General features: G+C 44.9%; 1 protein-coding gene across 2 annotated transcripts in view; it reads right to left on the bottom strand.

The window, feature by feature from the left end:
• MYH7B (myosin heavy chain 7B) overlaps nucleotides 1-18,105 on the bottom strand; it is a 64,945-nt gene that overhangs the window by 339 nt on the left and 46,501 nt on the right. For both annotated transcript variants that reach the window (XM_054980149.1, XM_054980148.1), the window contains exons 25-42: nucleotides 16,350-16,592; nucleotides 15,629-15,805; nucleotides 15,031-15,176; nucleotides 13,927-14,017; nucleotides 12,450-12,839; nucleotides 11,771-11,897; nucleotides 10,354-10,472; nucleotides 9,244-9,440; nucleotides 8,291-8,640; nucleotides 5,775-5,899; nucleotides 5,135-5,250; nucleotides 4,740-4,932; nucleotides 4,297-4,500; nucleotides 3,596-3,721; nucleotides 2,162-2,332; nucleotides 1,310-1,414; nucleotides 581-676; nucleotides 42-179 (exon numbers count right to left, since the gene is read on the bottom strand). In XM_054980149.1, the coding sequence (XP_054836124.1) occupies nucleotides 42-179; nucleotides 581-676; nucleotides 1,310-1,414; nucleotides 2,162-2,332; nucleotides 3,596-3,721; nucleotides 4,297-4,500; nucleotides 4,740-4,932; nucleotides 5,135-5,250; nucleotides 5,775-5,899; nucleotides 8,291-8,640; nucleotides 9,244-9,440; nucleotides 10,354-10,472; nucleotides 11,771-11,897; nucleotides 12,450-12,839; nucleotides 13,927-14,017; nucleotides 15,031-15,176; nucleotides 15,629-15,805; nucleotides 16,350-16,592 (3,114 nt within the window). The remainder of the gene's footprint in view (nucleotides 1-41; nucleotides 180-580; nucleotides 677-1,309; nucleotides 1,415-2,161; nucleotides 2,333-3,595; nucleotides 3,722-4,296; nucleotides 4,501-4,739; nucleotides 4,933-5,134; nucleotides 5,251-5,774; nucleotides 5,900-8,290; nucleotides 8,641-9,243; nucleotides 9,441-10,353; nucleotides 10,473-11,770; nucleotides 11,898-12,449; nucleotides 12,840-13,926; nucleotides 14,018-15,030; nucleotides 15,177-15,628; nucleotides 15,806-16,349; nucleotides 16,593-18,105) is intronic.

Raw genomic sequence — 18,105 nt, 5'->3', positions numbered from 1 at the left:
CCACAGAAAGAATTTCACCTTCTTTCCAGCTTTGCTCTTACCTTCAGTGTTACCACCTCCCTAGTGCGAGTCCGCAGCTTGTTCACTTGTGTCTCAGCAATATCGGCCCTCTCCTCGGCATCATCTAGCTCATGTTGCACTTTCCGGTATTTCACTAGGTTGGAGTTGGCCTGCTGCTCCTAGGAACGGAAGATGGAATGGGATGAACACAGAAGCAAAACATACTGCACGCTTTGCATGATGACCAGAGAGGAGACCCCTGCGCCAAACACTGGCTCTGCCAGGCATGTGGCAAGGGACTTTGGGTCATGGTGAAACCTCACTGTGCCATCTGAGGATATAGGATGAGCTTAAGATGATGTGTCCTGAATGCTGGCCTATCTGAACAGCCATGAGTTGGCCTATTATCGGATTATTAAAAGTGGTGTTGCTTTAAATTACAGTCATTGCAGCCGCACAGGAAGGATGGGGAGGGGAGGACAGGATAGGCATAATCCTTCCAGGGCCAAAGGGGTCCATGAGTGGAGGGTGGTTCTTTCTGCCTTGGAAAACTGGGTTGCCCAGATAGAATTATACTTACTGCCTCCTCAAACTGGCGCTTGTAGCTCTTGACTTTGCTCTGCAGCTTGTCAATCAGCTCCTGCATTCGTGCGAGGTTCTTCCTGTCCTCTTCAGTCTGAAAAAAACATTTTTAGGGGTCAGATGGCTCAGCCCTACTCTAGACATGTTTTTCTTATCCCTGGCAGCTTCACTTTCCACAGAATTAACTTGCTGTTTTCTGCTTTCCCTTTTTACTATCGCAAGGGAACCCCAACTCGGCGCATGTGGGTGCCATGCTGCCCATCAGCACCTTTTGTAGAGGACACCAAGTGTTTTAGAAAGTGGGTGGGGCCGGTGGGGCTCCTGCCCAGCAGAGCTTCTGATTGGCCACAGGAAATCTGGTTGGATGTGTGGATTAAAATACTATTGTTTCAGTGGCAGCTCATACCAGAGTGTCGATTTTATTATTCCACTTCTCTTTTCCAGTGTATCTTTTTTTAACCACCAGAAGGTTCCTTATGAAATCCAGCATTTTTTTTCCTTGCACTTTTCCTATAGTATTTTCCTTTAACTCTCTTCTGTCCTTTCCTTCCTGGGGCAGTACACATGGATACAGTGTACAGATGTGTATTGTGGACAGAGGTAATCAAAGTTAGCTCCTATCCTAGATCTTCCCTTTGATCAAAAAGGTGCAGGAGCCAAGGGAGTTAGAGAATGCTGTGAATAAATGTGAGGAATTGGTGTGATAGAGCTGAAGTGCTGACAATACCTGGTAAGTCAGTTCCTTGATCCTGCGTTCATATTTGCGAATACCCTTCTGGGTCTCTGCATTCTTCTTTTGTTCTACATCTAACTCTCCCTCTAGTTCTCGCACCTGAAAAGAAAAACAAGTGGCTTACACATCTAGAAAGAAAGATTGAATTGCCACACTGTGGGAAAACAGTAAAAATCCATATGCACCTTTACCATTAAAGAGTTACAAGGGACTCTCCTAGGCCACCACTTTCCACTGGAACTTTGGGTTTGAGATTTTTCTCTCGTGGAAACTATGCTTCCATACAGCATGTTACCTCACATTTTCCCTGCCCTGGTCTCCTGTTGAGGTCACTGCCCCCACCTGCGCCACTGGGGGCTTTTCCGTGGTATTCTTAAATCAGCAACTAACATACTGTTACAGAGTTATAACAACAAGTGGTTTATTTGATTCTCTGAATTTCCAGCTTCCACTTTTTAAAGGTGCTACTTAAAGGTGCTACTGGACTCTTTTTCACTTTTTAAAAAGTCTCCCTATTTTTGCAAAGGTGTATAATCTCTGCAAGAAAAGGGACTAGAGAGTGATGAGGAGCTTAGAACATCAGGTGTTCTGAAGGCTAAGTGAGCAACTGAGACAGTTACATGGTGGCCTCAAATTGTGTGGTAACCAGTTGGTACACCCAGTGCCTGGTATTGAGAGAGGACCCTGTTGACAACAATATTCTAGGGGTCTTGAATGTTGCCTGTACACAAATGTCTGTTAAGTCTCTCCTAGTTTTCATGGGCATAGAGACCTTCTGACCGACCTCCTGCTGTAAGAGAAAAAGACTGTAGGCATAGCCGCTAACACCACCCATCCCATCCTTACCCTGGCTTCCAGTTTCTGGATCTGCTTCTTGCCTCCTTTGAGGGCAATCTGCTCAGCCTCATCCAGCCTCATCTGCAGATCCTTGATGGTCTGCTCCATATTCTTCTTCATCCTTTCCAGGTGGGCACTGGTGTCTTGCTCCTTCTTCAGTTCTTCTGCCATCATGGCTGCCTGGTAGCACAAATGCCAAAGGGCTAATCATGAGGCCCTGGAGTAGTCCTAGTCTGTTAACATTTCCTGCAATCAGGTTTGCTTAGATAGTCCACAGCATGCTAATATTGTTTGGCCACATGTGGAAGTGGCAAGCATGGTTTGCTGCAGAACTGTACTTAAGACTTCATTGTCCATTCAACCTGACAATCATAGATCCTACATATTACAATGACAGTATCACCCTCATACTGAAACTCTTGGATCTGGCAGCTCCACTTCACCTAATCATTTTGGCCCTAGGTTCTCTACATGCACAACTGTGTAACCGTGCACGCTGTCATGCCAACTTGGAGTGCCTGGCTTGCCACCTTGGCTGCTCCATCAACTTCACTGAAGCTGGATGCATCAGTATCTGATATGCTGCATCTTAGCTAACCTCTGGACTATTTGCTGTTGTCTTAGCACTCCCTTATACTTTACCTAGATCTTCCCTTTTTATAACAAACAAGTTCCCCACCCCCAACCTCCTTCCTTAAAATTCATAAGCATGGGCACTAAGATGATATTGGAAAAGTAAAGCCTCTTCCCCTTCTCTCAACATCAACTAGTCCTACTACAACATACAACAGCCTAGAGTAACGCTGAGGAAAGGCCAGCCCTGGCCAATCATTACAAAGAGACAGTCGTCCTTATGAAGATGGGATAAACAGCCAGCTCTGCTACCACACTTGTTTCGAGAATTTCCAGTTATGACAAAGTTATGGACTCTTTTCCCCCAAATTTAGATCCTGATATCAAAAGTTGAACCTCCAACTCAACATCATCTGAATATCAGAATCACTTTGCCATCAGAATTTAACCGCTGACTTTTGCTGACTCAATGGCATTTCCTCCCAATTGGCTAGCTATCCCACTATCAGATAATGTCTGCCAGGACACGTCAAATAAAATATTGACTCGTCTCAGCCACATACTCTCATATGTAGACTAGAGCTGTACATCACTTGTCAGCTAATATCAAATATTAAATTGTGTGTCAGATACTGTACCTAAATTTTGTATATTAACAGATGTTGATCGCTGCTACAAAAATCAGTGGGTGTCAAATGCTGGTGTAAAATATCAAATAATCTCCAACTATCTGCTTATCAAGATATACAAAGGGGAAAGGGTGTGTGTGACATTTTATTTTTCATCTAGGGAGCTATTAGAGGTACGAGCCCTTGTCACATGCACACATTACTCTGTTTTCAGGATCCCCAGCTACTTCTGGTCCCTTACATCAGTAATTGCTTTTTTGGCCTTCTCCTCTGCATTCCGACATTCCTGCACGGCCTCCTCCACTTCAGTGCTTAGCTGGGAAATGTCTGCCTCCATCTTCTTCTTCTGGTTAATTAGGCCTGTATTCTGAGAGAGAAAGGGACTTTGAAAAATCAGACCCATCAAGATGGTCTGCTGGGCCACAGCAAAGGGAAGGGTCAACTGAATACAATACTTGGCTGATAAAGAGAAAGCTGAGCAAATGCTAAAGTAACAGATACCAGTAGAGGGCACTCTGCTGAGCAATTTGTTGAGTCTCTTAACGCAATGGAATACAGACGCTTACAATATTTGTCAGTTAGTATCATGTTCTGCTCGCCAGTGGCAAACAGGGAGCTGATTTTTCAACGTGCTGTTTTGCTGCCTGAAAGCAGGGAGTCTGACCAGGTTCATCAGACTACTCCATGGCACAATGCAATCAGCAGCATTTGATGCAATTGATGCAGTTATTCTATGGACCTTTAGAAGTCACCTCAAAAGACCGCAAGCCTCCTATGGCTTAGATGATTGTTTAGTGTTATCTTATGAGAGAGAGCAATGCAGCAAGAGACCTTCAATTTGGCTAGGATCACTGGCTCTGATTCAGCCTGATTCTCACACACACCCCTCACCCCGAGTGTTTGCGGTCGCAATCTTTCTTGTGAACAGGCCTTCTGTCTCACCTGGGAGTGCAGCAGATTGACTCTCTCGGTGGCCTCCAGTAACTCCTGCTCAGCCAGCTTCCTTCCACGTTCAGCCTGCTCCAGAGCTGCACGCAATTCCTCCACTTCAGCCAGCATCAGGTTGTTGCGCCTTTCCAAGGCGGCTGCCTGCTCCTTCAGGTCGTCATTATGACGCAAGGTATCATCCAGTTCTATCTGCAAGTCCTGTTGGGAGCACCAAGAAAAAAAGTCACATGTGCAGAAGAAACAGACAGTTCCTGGAAGCAGAAAGGCTGCAGAAAGCCCTCCAGAGTTACTTGGACCCTTTCCTGAATTGGTGGAGCCCTTTCTCGTAGACAGAACAGCGTAGAATGTGGAACTCGTGGACAGAAACAGACAGCTACAAGAAGTTCTAGTAGGCCCAGTGAAAAAAAGGCCCATCTGAGTATGGGACAAAGACTGACCTTCATTTGGGCTTGGAGCTGCCGCACCAGTTTCTGAGACTCGGCAGCCTGACGGTTGGCATGGCTCAGCTGTATCTCCATCTCATTCAAGTCTCCTTCCATTTTCTTCCTCAGCCTAATGGCCTCGTTTCTGGCTTTGGCTTCTGCGTCCAGGGAGGCCTGCATGGAGTCCATGGCCCTCTGGTGGTTTCGCCTGTAATAGTAAAGAAAGAGGGGAGGGGCACTTGACTGGAAAGTGTCGTGCTGGTGACTTTGTTGACTCATCGGTGCCTGCGCCAGTAGGTTCACTCTGCCTTTGCTGAGAAGGCCCAAATCTCTACACTCGTCATTGCTAGCCATCCCTCCACGGATTGCTGGCTTTATACAAGAGCCCGTTCAATACATTCAGTTCCTACCTCAGATTTTCAAATTCTTCATCCTTCTCTGCCAGTTTTCTATCGACATCAGCCTTGATTTGGGACAACTCTAACTGAATGCGAAGAGTCTTGCTCTCCTCGTGCTCCAAGGCCCCCTATAAGCAGAAAGCGATGTAGCATTTAGTGACAGACACACTGGAGGTTCTGCTCCCTCCTCAATGAGCTTACATTTGATGAATTGACGGTAGCAGAAAATAAGATGTCCCCTTAGGATTTCTAGTACCTGCCTGATGCTTCAAGCATATGGTAGTTTATAATGTCCTTTTCTGACCACTAGATGCCACTGTAGAGCCAGGTAGACTGCCTGCTTCCGCTCTGGGGTGCCACCTGCTGAGATTCAAGACTGGAATACAGCCAGAATCAACAGGAGATGGGTGGTGAGGATGTAGGAAGAGAGGGAGAAGATTTGCTAAGGACCTGCACAGTAGCAAAAGAATACTGTTTCTAAGTTCGCTACCTGTGCCTCGTTCATCAATGGCCTAGGCAAAAATGGCAATCCTCCATCTCTTGTATTCTCTCATATTAGGCCATTCCTAATCAGGCTGTGTGAAATGGATTCTGTTCAAGGCCTTGTTGGGTGGTCACAGTTCCATCTTCTCCCCAAAAGCAAAGAACTTACCTCAGCCTCCTCCAGAGCAGCTTGGATCTCATTCTTCTCATTCTCCAAGCCTTTCTTCAGCTTTTCTAGCTCATGGATGGTTTTGCCACTCATGCTGATCTGATCAGTCAAGTCAGTGATTTCCTCTATTTGGGAAGAGACAGGGGCAGCAGTTACAGGCTTATTTGTAGTCAGGTGGGCCTCACTTACCTCAGAGGATGATTTATATTTGCCACACCTTGAAGGGAGGATTGCCTCCCCAGCCTGCAAAAAGCCAGCCAAACCAGCAGGTTCCCTACTGTTAAAAAGCTAAGCTCAGTGGTCACTCAGTGTGCTTCTGGGGTCACTTCATTATTTTCCAGCATGTTATGGATTAATCATAGCACATTTCAAACAACTGAACAGCCACCCACGTGTCCAATCCCAGCACATTTTGATTTATAGAAATTGGTATTCACGTACTTTTTTATTCATACAAAATGCATACACCAAAGTGGCTGAAGTCGTTTTCCATTGTTACTTTTGACTACACGTATGAGAACACATAATTTGTGATTCTCCTGATAGGCACAATCCACCATTTTGTCTGACAGGAAAATACGCTCATACTAGCAACAAAGCCTGTTGTGGGGGGAAATACAATGGGCCCTAAAAAGGGGAGGGAGGGCGGGTGGGCATTGCCTCCTCCTCCGTGCCTGATCCTGGCCGAGTGAAGGGGGGGAGCATTGTCACTTGGTCCACTCCTGATTCTGTTTGGGTGAAGGGGGGGGGGAGAGCATTGCCACCTACTCCATGCCTGATCCCGGCCAGGTGAAGGGGGGAGCATTGCTGCCTGCTCTGCTCATAATCCTGGCTGGGTGAGGGGGGGGGCATTTCCATCTGCTCTTCTCCTGATCTCAACCAGGTGAAGGGGGGAGCATTTCCACCTGCTCCGCTTCTGATCCTGGCCAGGTGAAGTGGGGGGCATTTCCGCCTGCTCCTCCCCTGATCCCAGCTGGGCAAAAAGGGGTAGGCATTGCCTCCGGCTCCGTGCCTGGTCCCCACTGGGCGAAGGGGGGGCAGGCATTGCCTCCTGCTCCACTTCAGATCCTGGCCAGGTGAATGCGGGGAGACAGGGAGCATTGTCACCTCCTCCCTGCCCCGATCACCGCTGGGTGAAGCTGGGAGGCAGGAGGGAGAGATGGGCCACCTCACCTTGGCTTCCTGCCATGTTGCGCTCTCTGGAGGAACGGGCTGCCTTGCCTGGGCTTCCTGCCACAGTGGCACCCTCTGGAGGCACACCAGGATAAGGGCTGATTCCGCACACGTTGGATAATGCACTTTCAATGCAATCATTTGAGGTGGATTTTTTGTTCCACACATAAAAAGATCAGTTCCAAATGATCTATAAAGAGGATTGGAAGTGCATTATCCAACGTGTGCGGAATCACTCAAGAGGTGAGTACTCTGGACTACAACTTGCTTTTTATTCAATAGGATTCCAGGGTTCTGCTCTGGGTATACAAATCCAGAAAATACACATGTTGCCCATTATTGACAAAATGGTGATTGTGTGTATCAGGAGGGTGCTAAATGTTCTCCCCATACTGATGGTCAAATGGAGTGTCTGAAAATGGCTTGGAAGAAATGGGGCAAATAGGACATGATATATTGACTGTCTTAAAACTCCAAACATTTCCTGAGCTTATTACATTGGTATGACTTACTTACTCAGCCATGCACCAAACAAGAGGGTATCAAGTATTGTATTGGCTGTTCAGATAAAATATTAATGCCAGCCCTGCAAAGATGTTAGCCCCAAAATATTCATTTGTCCACTTCCCCATAAGCATTTATATAGGCAGTTTGATACTCTTAACCTGAAAGTTTCAGGTGGGTACCCATGTTGGTCTGTAGTCTCAAAGAGCAAGATCCAGGTCCAATAGCACCTTAAGGACCAACTAGATTTCCAAGGTATGAACTTCCAAGAGTCAAAGCTCCCTGACTCTCAAACACTTATACCTTGGAAATCTAGTTGGTCTTTAAGGTGCTATTGGACCCGGATCTTGCTCTTAGCCTGGAAGAAAAGAATCGGCTTTCTTCCAGTGTACAAATTTTCTTTACCTGCTTATGCAGAAGCGATTTTTAAACACATGAGAGGGCTAGTCAAATAACTGTAAGTGCAGTCTAAGTTACAGTCCTTGAATATCTGTGTATGCTGTGCTGAGAAAATCAAAATCCTGAGCTAGGAAAACCTGATTCACAGTTCTACAAAGTATGCAAATGGATATATATTTACTTGTTTGGGATAATTGATTCTACTTCAGTTAGTTGTGAGGAGAGCAATGGGTTATTCAGAATAATGAATCCTCTCCTGCTGGCCTTTCCACTGAGAAATCCTGCTCAGCCCAGTCTCTCCCTTTACTACCTGAGTTCCCACATTCAAATCTATCCTGCAGCATTAAAGCCTAGAAATTTGCCTTTTGAAAAAAGAGATGGCATGCATTTGTACACAATACCAACACCTGATGCAGTCAAAGAAGACACACGCAGTGTACCTTGCAGGTTCTTATTCTCTCGCTTGAGAGTCTCTAGATTGTCCAGAGACTCCTCATAGGCATTCTTGAGCTTGAACAGCTCTGTGCTTAGGCTGCGGGACTCCTTCTGGGAGGCCTCCAGTTCAGCCTGAGTCTCCTCATATTTCTGCTTCCATTCAGCAATGATGCGGTCAAAATTGCGCTGCTTCTTGTCCAAAGCAGCTGCCGCAGAGTTTGCTCTCTCCAAGTCAATGGACAGGTCCTCGATCTCTGTCTGCAGGCGGTGCTTGGTCTTCTCCAGAGAAGAGCACTTGGCATGTGCGGCTTCCACAGCTTCCTCAGCCTCCTGCAGCCGGATGGCCAGCTTCTTTCTGCAAAGGGTCCAGGAAATAGCTAGGGCCATGACACTTATGAGACATGATACAAAACCACCTCCTACAATTCTTTTCCCTTTTACATTGCCAATTTTCAAAAGCTAATTGCTACACTGAGCCTGAATTTTGGAAGTTACTAATAAGAATTCAAACTGGAGGGAGCAGATGAAGTTTATGACACACTTCTCTTTCTTCCCATAATGCACAGCTGCACCCTTTCCCTTATCATGGGGCCTCTCCCTTTTTTATTTCCTTTTTTTATATTCTGCCTTTCTCCCCAGTGGGGACCCAAAGTTGCCTACAATGTTCTTCTCTCCTCCATTTTATCCTCAGAACAACCTTGTGTGGTAGATCAGCCTGTGGGTGGGTGGGTGGCTCAAGGTCACCCAGCAACCTTCCATGGCAGAGTGAGGATTCAAACCTGGGGTTCCCAGGTCTTAATTGAACAAACTGACCACTACACCACACTGGTCCTTTCTGCTGTAAGAATTAGCAAAGATGCCTTTGGGCACTATTGGAAATGGTAAAGATGAACAAAGCTACTTTGGTCCTGGTGCCACAGAACTTTAATTTACAGGAATGATTGTCACAGGAACTTACTTGGCTTCCTCTAACTCCTCTGTCCTCTGGATGGCATCAGTCTCATATTTGGTCCTCCACTGAGCTACTTCAGCGTTGGCCTTGGACAAGGACCGCTGGAGTTCTCCCTTGGCCTCTGCCTCCTCCTCATACTGCTCTCTCAGAAGGTCGCAGTCATGGCGGGATGCTTGCAAAGCATGAGCCAAGGCATTTTTGGACTGGAAAGTTTGAAATCATAAGAGTTAACATTAAAGCAAGGCTTGACCAAGGAGGGAGCACTTCCTGTTTCTCTGGCAGTCTCAAATATTTACCCAGATGCTGACAGGAGAGGGAGCCATGGCCATCTGTGAATGTGATTGCCTTCTAGGTAACAACTATGGACAATGTGCAGGTTCAGCACCACTCCGGGCACAAACAGAGCAATCCTAAGGAGAGTTACTCCAACCAAAGCCCACTGAAATCAATGGGTTTAGAGTGGAGTAACTCTGTTTAGGATTGCACTGAAAGTGTAGGTAGGTAGAGTTTAGTTTGAATGATTTCTTTACAGACACCGTTCAAGAGGACCAAGCACAGGTAACCGAGCAGGTACCTTGAGAGACCAAACTAATTGGCCACAAAAACATTAGCAGCACCCTACTCGTTTCACAAATGGACCATCCACTAGTTCACCAGCACCTAACAACTCAGCAGGCCATGAACTAGCACAGCCCCTATGAAAGTTGAATGTGAAACCATTGCTTTTGTGATTGCACAGAAAATAAATATAGGCTACTTTCAGTTCCCCATTAAAAAAGCAAAATCTTTCCCATTTTTAAAATATTGTTATTTTAACAGCATTTATTCTTTTAATATATTTTTTCCCTGGAGATACAATATTATCTGAATCTTCTGTATGGGAGTCCTCCGCGTCCATAGATCAAATCTGCCCACAGGCCAAGCCCTGAAATCTCCATCCTAAGAATAAGAGCTGTGGGTTTTTTAGACATGCAAACAAAGCACTCATCTATGCATGTTTACACCATACTTCATATATTCTAGGTTGTGGGATTGAGCCCCACTGAGCATCCACACAATGTAGGGCCTACTTCCCTTATTTGCAAGTGTAGTGGCCTCAGTTACATAAACAGTCACCTTTGTCTCTTCTTCTAGCTGTCTCTTGAGTTCCTCAATGGTCTGGGTGAAGGAGGTCTTGCCCCGACTCAACTGGTTGATAAATGACTCCTTCTCTTCAAGAAGACGGCTAAGTTCCCCTAATTTTGCAAAAAGCCCCAAATTTCAGTGAGGTTTGTTCATTGTGATTCTCAAATGTATTCATCATCACTCATTCAGCAGTTTCTGGATTCATCCTAACTTCTTAAAGATTCAACACAGAATGTATGTGGCTTAAAGGTTACCAGTGAGGACACAGTAAGGGATAACGATCCTGATACAATACAGACATTGGCACCGTGGCTGCAACCATTTTCAAGGAAGATTGCAAATGCTAGTGATGCCTCCTGCACTCAAGTGAGCAACAGATCTGAGCCAGTAGATCTTCTGCTTTATGTCCTATACCTGAATTACTGGCTGAAATTCAGATTCAGTAGTATTTTCCTTAGTACTTCTATTTCCCCTGGACCAATTACATGGAATCTCTCTGTCTCTGTCTCTCTCTCTCTTCGGTAGGAAAAGTCTGCTTCCTCTCCCCACATAAGGATTGCCACATCAGTGAAAAAGAAGGGGAAATGTTCTCAAAGTTCTTCATCCATTACCATCAGCGCTCGTTATACATTTTGATTGGTGAGGAACACTAACTGTAGATAGTTTTGTACAGCCAAAGTTTCTCATCTCAAAATGGCAATGTTGCTGCAGTTGGCATGGATACAAGGGATGTACTGTCAACTGCTTGCCATTATATATTCCTATAGCCTTTTTGGCTAAAAGTGCTTTGTAATCCTTTTCTTGATTGAATAGCATTATATCACCTCTGTGAAGTAGTTAGGACATAGTGACTTTTCCAAGACCTCATGCCTGAGCAGGTACCAGAATTTAATAATGATAACATTTGATTTATATACCGCCCTTCAGGATGACTTAACACCCACTCAGACAGGTTTACAAAGTATGTTATTATTATCCCCACAACAAAATACCCTGTGAGGTGGGTGGGGCTGAGAGAGCTCCTAGAAGCTGTGACGGGCCCAAGGTCACCCAGCTGGCTTCAAGTGGAAGAGTGGGAAATCAAACCTGGTTCTCCAGATTAGAGTCCCGCACTCTTAACCACTACACCAAACTGGCTCTTGAATATTTTATGTTCATATTCAAGATGCCCTGATTCCACAACTTCTGCTAAGAGTGATCAACCACCCTGAATATGGCCCTTTTCTAATGTGCGCAATTTATCTTGCATGAGAAAGCACATGTGTCTTTGCCAGATATCAAGGCTGCTTTACTAGACTGATCTGTTATTGGTACAATACAACACACAGGAAATAGAGGATAAGTAGACTGAATAACCTAATCACCTATCAGGAACTTTTTCAACCAATAAAGAATTTGCACAACGTACCATTCTCAGTCTGCAGCCTCCCACGCTGGGTGCTCACTTCAGCCAACTGCCGCTGAAGTTCATCAACCTTTGATTTAGTTTCACTCAGCTGATCCTCGTATGTTCGGCACAGCTTTTCAGCATTTGCCTGCAACAACCAAGAAAACTGTTCTGAGATTTCATCAAGCTTTCATCGCATGCTGCTTTGGGGTAGCTACAAGATCTGGAGAATTGCTTTCTAGAAAATGAAAGCCAAGAATCTCAAGATGCCAAAATCTGCCCACTGCACCAAATTGTGTACTTTATCTTCATTTGAGCAGAATCCGCATAGCTTTGTATTGCACTTACACCAAAGCTGTTTCCAAAAGAGAGGGTAACAAAGACTGTGTCACCCCATGCTAACCCTGTTAAGTACAAGCAGCAGCAAACTAGGGGCTAGTTGGTTCAGTAAGCGTGGTACAGGTTGAAACAGCAACGGTGGTGCATTAATGCCATGTTAGCTAGTAACACTCAGATGTGGTACATCCCCCTGCCCATCCCACTTCTGTTTTAGAGTTGCTGCACTGAGCCAGCTGTGGGGGAAACACTCATCTAATCTCATGCATGTCACCCTCCACCCTGTGTGTGAAAGCTGACTCCTGCACTTGCACCCCTATGCACAACAAGTAGCAGCATCGTTCTGCATAACAAAACCATTCACCTTGTTCTTGGTGAGGTAGTCAATGTTGGACGACAGATCATCCACCTCCATCTTTAACTCGCTCTTCTCCTTCTCCAGCTTCTGCTTGACCCGCTGCAAGTTGTCTATCTGCTCCCCCAGTTCAGCTACCGAGTCTGCATGCTTCTTGCGCAGAGCGGCAGCAGTTGACTCATGCTGCAGGGTGGCCTCTTCCAGGTCCCTGCGCAGCTTCAAGAACTCTGCTTCTCGTTTTTTGTTGAGTTCTATCTGACAGGCTGTGGCACCTCCTGCTTCTTCTAGCCTCTCGCTCAGCTCTTCCAACTCGTGCGCCACCTCTGCCCGCTGCTTCTCAACCTTGGCCCTGGCAGCTCGCTCTGCCTCCAGTTCTTCCTCTAGCTCCTCAATACGGGCCTGTGGGTAGACAAAGGAAGGCAGGAAATATTACATTCTGTCCACTTCTTCCTGAGCTTACAGAATACCAAGTGGTAGGAGCATCTGCTTTGCAGTAGAATCACTGGATATTCTTCTAAGGCTACACTGAATATTGGTTCATTTTGATTTTTAGACCCCACTGGCCTGAATCCTACCATTCAGCTCAGTAAAGTTTGAATTCCTCCATCTTAAGGAGCCTTCCTCTTCCTTAAGTGGCTCTTAAGTATGGGCAGTATGGTAATGGCCCTCTACCCCAAAAAATATATCAGTTAACAGGGCAAGTTCATCAATCGGGCAAGTGAGAGCATCTTTTGCAGCCAGTTCAGGATTTATGGGTAACCATGATAATGTCACAGCTGTCCATAGACAATGGGTATATGACAACATTACTGAAGGTAAAATGAATCCAAACAAGAATGAGGACAATATTTCCTAGACTAATCCCATGAGTGATCAGATCACTGATTGTTTTCATGCTGAAGAAGCTGTATGGGCCAACACTTTTGTACCCTTTCATGTCTCCCCAATATTCCCAAATGAAGATCCTTTCCAAAGCTACCAAAGATGTCCAGAAGATGTGTGTATTCCATTTCTGGTTCATCCATAAATTCTTCTCTCAAATAGGGCTCACAGTAAAATGCACAGGTTATTCCAAACCAGTACCTACGTTATGTTTACGCAACAGCTGCCTTTGCTTCCAGGAAGACATGAAATTACACAGAAAGAAGTGCAGCAAGTATTTCTGAAGCGATCCTGCCCATAACCTTTCCCACAGAAGGGTACTTTCACTTCTAGTTCTACAGTTATCCTGACTACCAGTCAGTTAGAATTAATCTTGGTATCCTATTTCCCCATAAATTGACTCCAAAGCTGAGAATAATTCTCTTAGAAAGTTACTTCAGAGTGTTAAGCCCTCATAAACTTGTAACATTGCATGTGGAACAAGCGTAAGTTTTGTGTACACATAGTGCTATAAATGCATTTGTTTTCAACCCATCATGTGTGAAGTAATTCAAATAAGATGCTTAGTCCGCTAGTGGTCTTAGAACATTACTGTCGGTCTTACCTGGAGTTCTTTAATTTTCTTCTGCAGTTGGGCTCCAAGGACTTGCTCATCTTCAATTCTTGAATTTAACTGGTTCATTTCAAAGTCTTTCCTATGAAGGAAAATAACCTATAGTTAGAATGAGAATTAGAATCAAGAAAGACCTCAATTTGGGACTCAAAAACCAGCGGTCAGACAATACTGTCCTTGGTGGACCAATAATCTGATTCAGTAAAAGTCAGCATTGTGTGTCATGTGTTACATGAGGTTGGCATGATGGCTTTATGTAGTGCAAACGCACTATTGTTGCCAAAGGGGGGCATTTATGCCAACATGCCCCTGCCACTGCAGACCTCCTACTCTGTACTTCGTGGTGTTTATGAGGATCCCCTGACCACTAGGAATAGAATTTCAGGTGTCTCTGTTGGCTGTCATGGGAAACAGGAGGCAGAAATATCTATTCTATAAACTTTACTCAATAATTTGGATCCAAAACATGTTGTCTAATATCTTGAGCAATGTGGTAACTATCTGACTTCAGGGGAGGGCCACAAGGAAAGGCATTTTCATCTCCTGTCACTGTTTTCCCTCCATAAAGGGAAAGTTCTGGAGCCCATAATGGGTGCCTCCTGGTTGCAATGTGCAATGTCCTTTCTCAGACATCCTCTGTTCCTGTACCCCATACCCACTCAAGTAACTGAGAATTCCAGCTGAGCATGGGAAACAGCAAGATGCAGGAGGGTGGAAAGCTTAAAGGTGATTATATTAAGTCCCACGGAAATCAGTGGGACATAAAAACCATTGGGTCTCCAGCTTTGTATTTTCATGTGCTTTCTTATCAAGGACCTGCAGTAAGACCAAACATCTTTCTTGGTCTATAAGGACTGCTGAGAAATTCCAGAATGGAACTGAAATAGTAAAGAGTCCAGTAGCACCTTTAAGACTAACCAACTGTAGCATAAGCTTTTGAGAACCACAGTTCTCTTCATCAGATGCAGGATGGAACTGTACAAACATCTGGTTGTTGTGTCATCTTTGTCATTACAAAGCTATCAAGAATGTGGCAAAGCCTGCAGAACCCAGTCCAGGTTGATGCTACAGCACGCCCAAGAACTGCACACTCACTTTTTGAGTTTCTCCTCCAGCTGCTGTTTGTCATTCTCCAAATCCATCACAGATTCCTGAGTCAGCTTCAGATCACCTTCTAGCTTGCGTTTTGCTCTTTCCAGATCCATTCGTATCTTCTTTTCTTGTTCTAAGGCACTTTCCAGCTGGAGTTAACAAGAAAATGGAGGATGAGAAATTCTACATGTTCTGCCACCTCATTCCATCCCTTCTCTCCTCTCCTCAACCAGGTTCACAAAGTGATTGCCTCCTACAATGAAGTTCTTTTTTAACATGATGGGAAGTACAATTTTGTTGTTTTCCAAGTAGAAGTTTTAAAGGTGTGTTTATGGGGCTGGCACACATGTAAGGAACACATTATCTTTCAAATAATTCTCTATTATTTAGGGCTCTAATAATGACTAGCCCAGCACTCCTAGCAGAGTATTTGTAACTCAGCCACTCTTTGTTGAGTTTTCAGCTAGAATTCTATCATATAAATCAATGTGAAGATGCCGGGATTGGACAAAATGGTTTTAACAGGCTCTTCTACCCTTTGTCATCATGAAATCCCGAATATTTTACTTGGCTATCACAGACTTTTCATCCTTTGACTCACATCATCCACTTGCTGCTCCAGCTTGACTTTGGCCTTGGTTAAGGTATTGACTTTGTCCTCCTCAGCCTGTAGGTCGTCCAGAGCTTGTTGGTGGGCCTCCTGCAATGCCTTCTTTTCCTTGGTCAGCTTAGCAATGACCTCATCCAAAGCAGCCATTTCTTCAATCAGGTTTTTCACCTAGGATGATGTGACCAAGTGTTAGCTTTAATTTGGAGGGGGATACATGACTTATGTTACAGCAAAAGCAAAGAAAAATGTAGGGCACCTAAACTTTGACAATTCTAACAACAGCCAAGTGAAATTATAAGCAACAGAAAATGGGGAGATGTGTAGGTCATTTGTCATCAACTAAGAAAAAAGATGGGTGGAAAAATTATATGCTCGTCAGCTTTCTCTAGTGAAAGTGAGGGAGGGAGCAGATAATTTGCTGTTTGGTGTTGTTTTGAAGTTGTATAACACAGACTTCCTGCTAAGTTCGTAGCACCTTCAGACATGACAAAATCAGCTGACGTAAGCCTGCATGCCCCGTTTCATGCTGTCTCAAAATGACTTCCTATTGACTTTCAGGGAATACACAATAACAGCACAATGCTATGCAGAGTTACTCCAATCTAAGTCCACTGAAATCAAGCCTAAACCCATTTTAAACACCTTAGGCTTCTCAGCACAGTCCTGGATACTGCCAACCTCATGCAGTCATAAACAAGGTTTCTCCATATACCTTGTTTTCCGTGGCATGCTTCTCTTTCTCCACCTTGGCCAGAGTGATCTCCAAATCATCAATGTCTTTCTTCAGCTCAGCACATTCATCCTCCAGTTTTCGCTTCTTAGAGGTCAATTCTGAGTTCATCTCCTCCTCATCCTCCAGACGCTCCATCAGTTCCTTCACTTTAGCCTCCAGCTGGATCTTGGTCTTGATCAACAGGTCACAGCGCTCCTCTGCATCAGCCAAGTTGTCTTGCTCCTGAGAAGTCCAGAAAATGGTGCTTTACCTACTGGCAGGTTCCTGAGGACTGGAAGGTAGCTAATGTTGTCCCCATCTTTAAAAAAGGTTCCAGGGGAGATCCGGGAAATTACAGGCCAGTCAGCCTGACGTCAATACCGGGTAAGTTGGTGGAAACTATTATCAAAAATAAAATTAGTGGGCACATTGATGACCAAAAGCTGATGAGGAAAACTCAGCATGGGTTCTGTAAGGGAAGATCTTGTCTCACCAATCTGTTAGAGTTCTTTGAGGGAGTGAACAAACAAGTGGACAAGGGAGACCCGATAGATATTGTTTATCTTGACTTCCAGAAAGCTTTTGACAAAGTTCCTCATCAAAGGCTCCTAAGTAAGCTCAGTAGCTATGGGATAAAGGGCCAAGTCCTCTTGTGGATCGAAAACTGGCTAATTAATAGGAAACAGAGAGTGAGCATAAACGGGCACTTCTCACAGTGGAGGGTGGTGAGCAGTGGGGTGCCACAGGGGTCGGTATTGGGTCCAATGCTTTTTAACTTGTTTATTAATGATTTGGAATTGGGATTAAGCAGTGAAGTGGCTAAATTTGCAGATGACACGAAATTGTTCAGGGTGGTGAAAGCCAGAGAGGATTGTGAGGCACTCCAAAGGGATCTGTCGAGGCTAGAAGAGTGGGCATCCATGTGGCAAATGAGGTTCAATGTAGCCAAGTGCAAAGTAATGCACATTGGAACCAAAAATCCAAAATATAAATACAAGTTGATGGGGTCTGAACTGGCGGAGACTGACCAAGAGAGAGATCTTGGAGTCATGATAGATAACTCACTAAAAACGTCAGCACAGTGTGCGACTGCCATAAAAAAAGCTAATGCTATGCTAGGGGTTATTAGGAAAGGGATTGAAAACAAATCAGCCGGTATCATAATGCCTCTGTATAAATCGATGGTGAGGCCTCATTTGGAGTACTGTGTACAGTTCTGGTCGCCACACCTTAAAAAAGATATCATAGCACTGGAAAAAGTACAGAGAAGGGCAACTAAAATGATTAAAGGGTTGGAACACTTTCCCTATGAGGAAAGATTGAGGCGCTTGGGGCTCTTTAGCCTGGAGAAAAGACGACTGAGGGGAGACATGATAGAGGTTTACAAGATAATGCACGGGTTAGAGAAGGTCGAGAAAGATGTGTTTTTCTCCCTTTCTCACAATACAAGAACTCGTGGGCACTCTATGAAATTATTGAGCAGTCGGGTTAGAACAGATAGAAGAAAATACTACTTTACACAAAGGGTGATAAACACATGGAATTCGTTGCCACAGGAGGTGGTGGCAGCTACAAGCATTGCCAGCTTCAAGAGGGGACTGGACAAATATATGGAGCAGAGGTCCATCAGTGGCTATTAGCCACAGGAGATAGATGGTATTCTCTTTGTGGGGAGGTGGTGCTCTGTTGTCTTGGTGCTGGAAGGAAGGCAGTGGGAGGGCTTCTGGTGTCCTGGCCTCACTGACAGTCCTTTAGA

This window comes from Eublepharis macularius, chromosome 5, assembly GCF_028583425.1.
Source record: "Eublepharis macularius isolate TG4126 chromosome 5, MPM_Emac_v1.0, whole genome shotgun sequence".
Classification (NCBI taxonomy): domain Eukaryota; kingdom Metazoa; phylum Chordata; class Lepidosauria; order Squamata; family Eublepharidae; genus Eublepharis; species Eublepharis macularius.
Note: the sequence above shows the minus strand (reverse complement) of the source record. Positions and strands in the feature narration are given on the sequence as shown.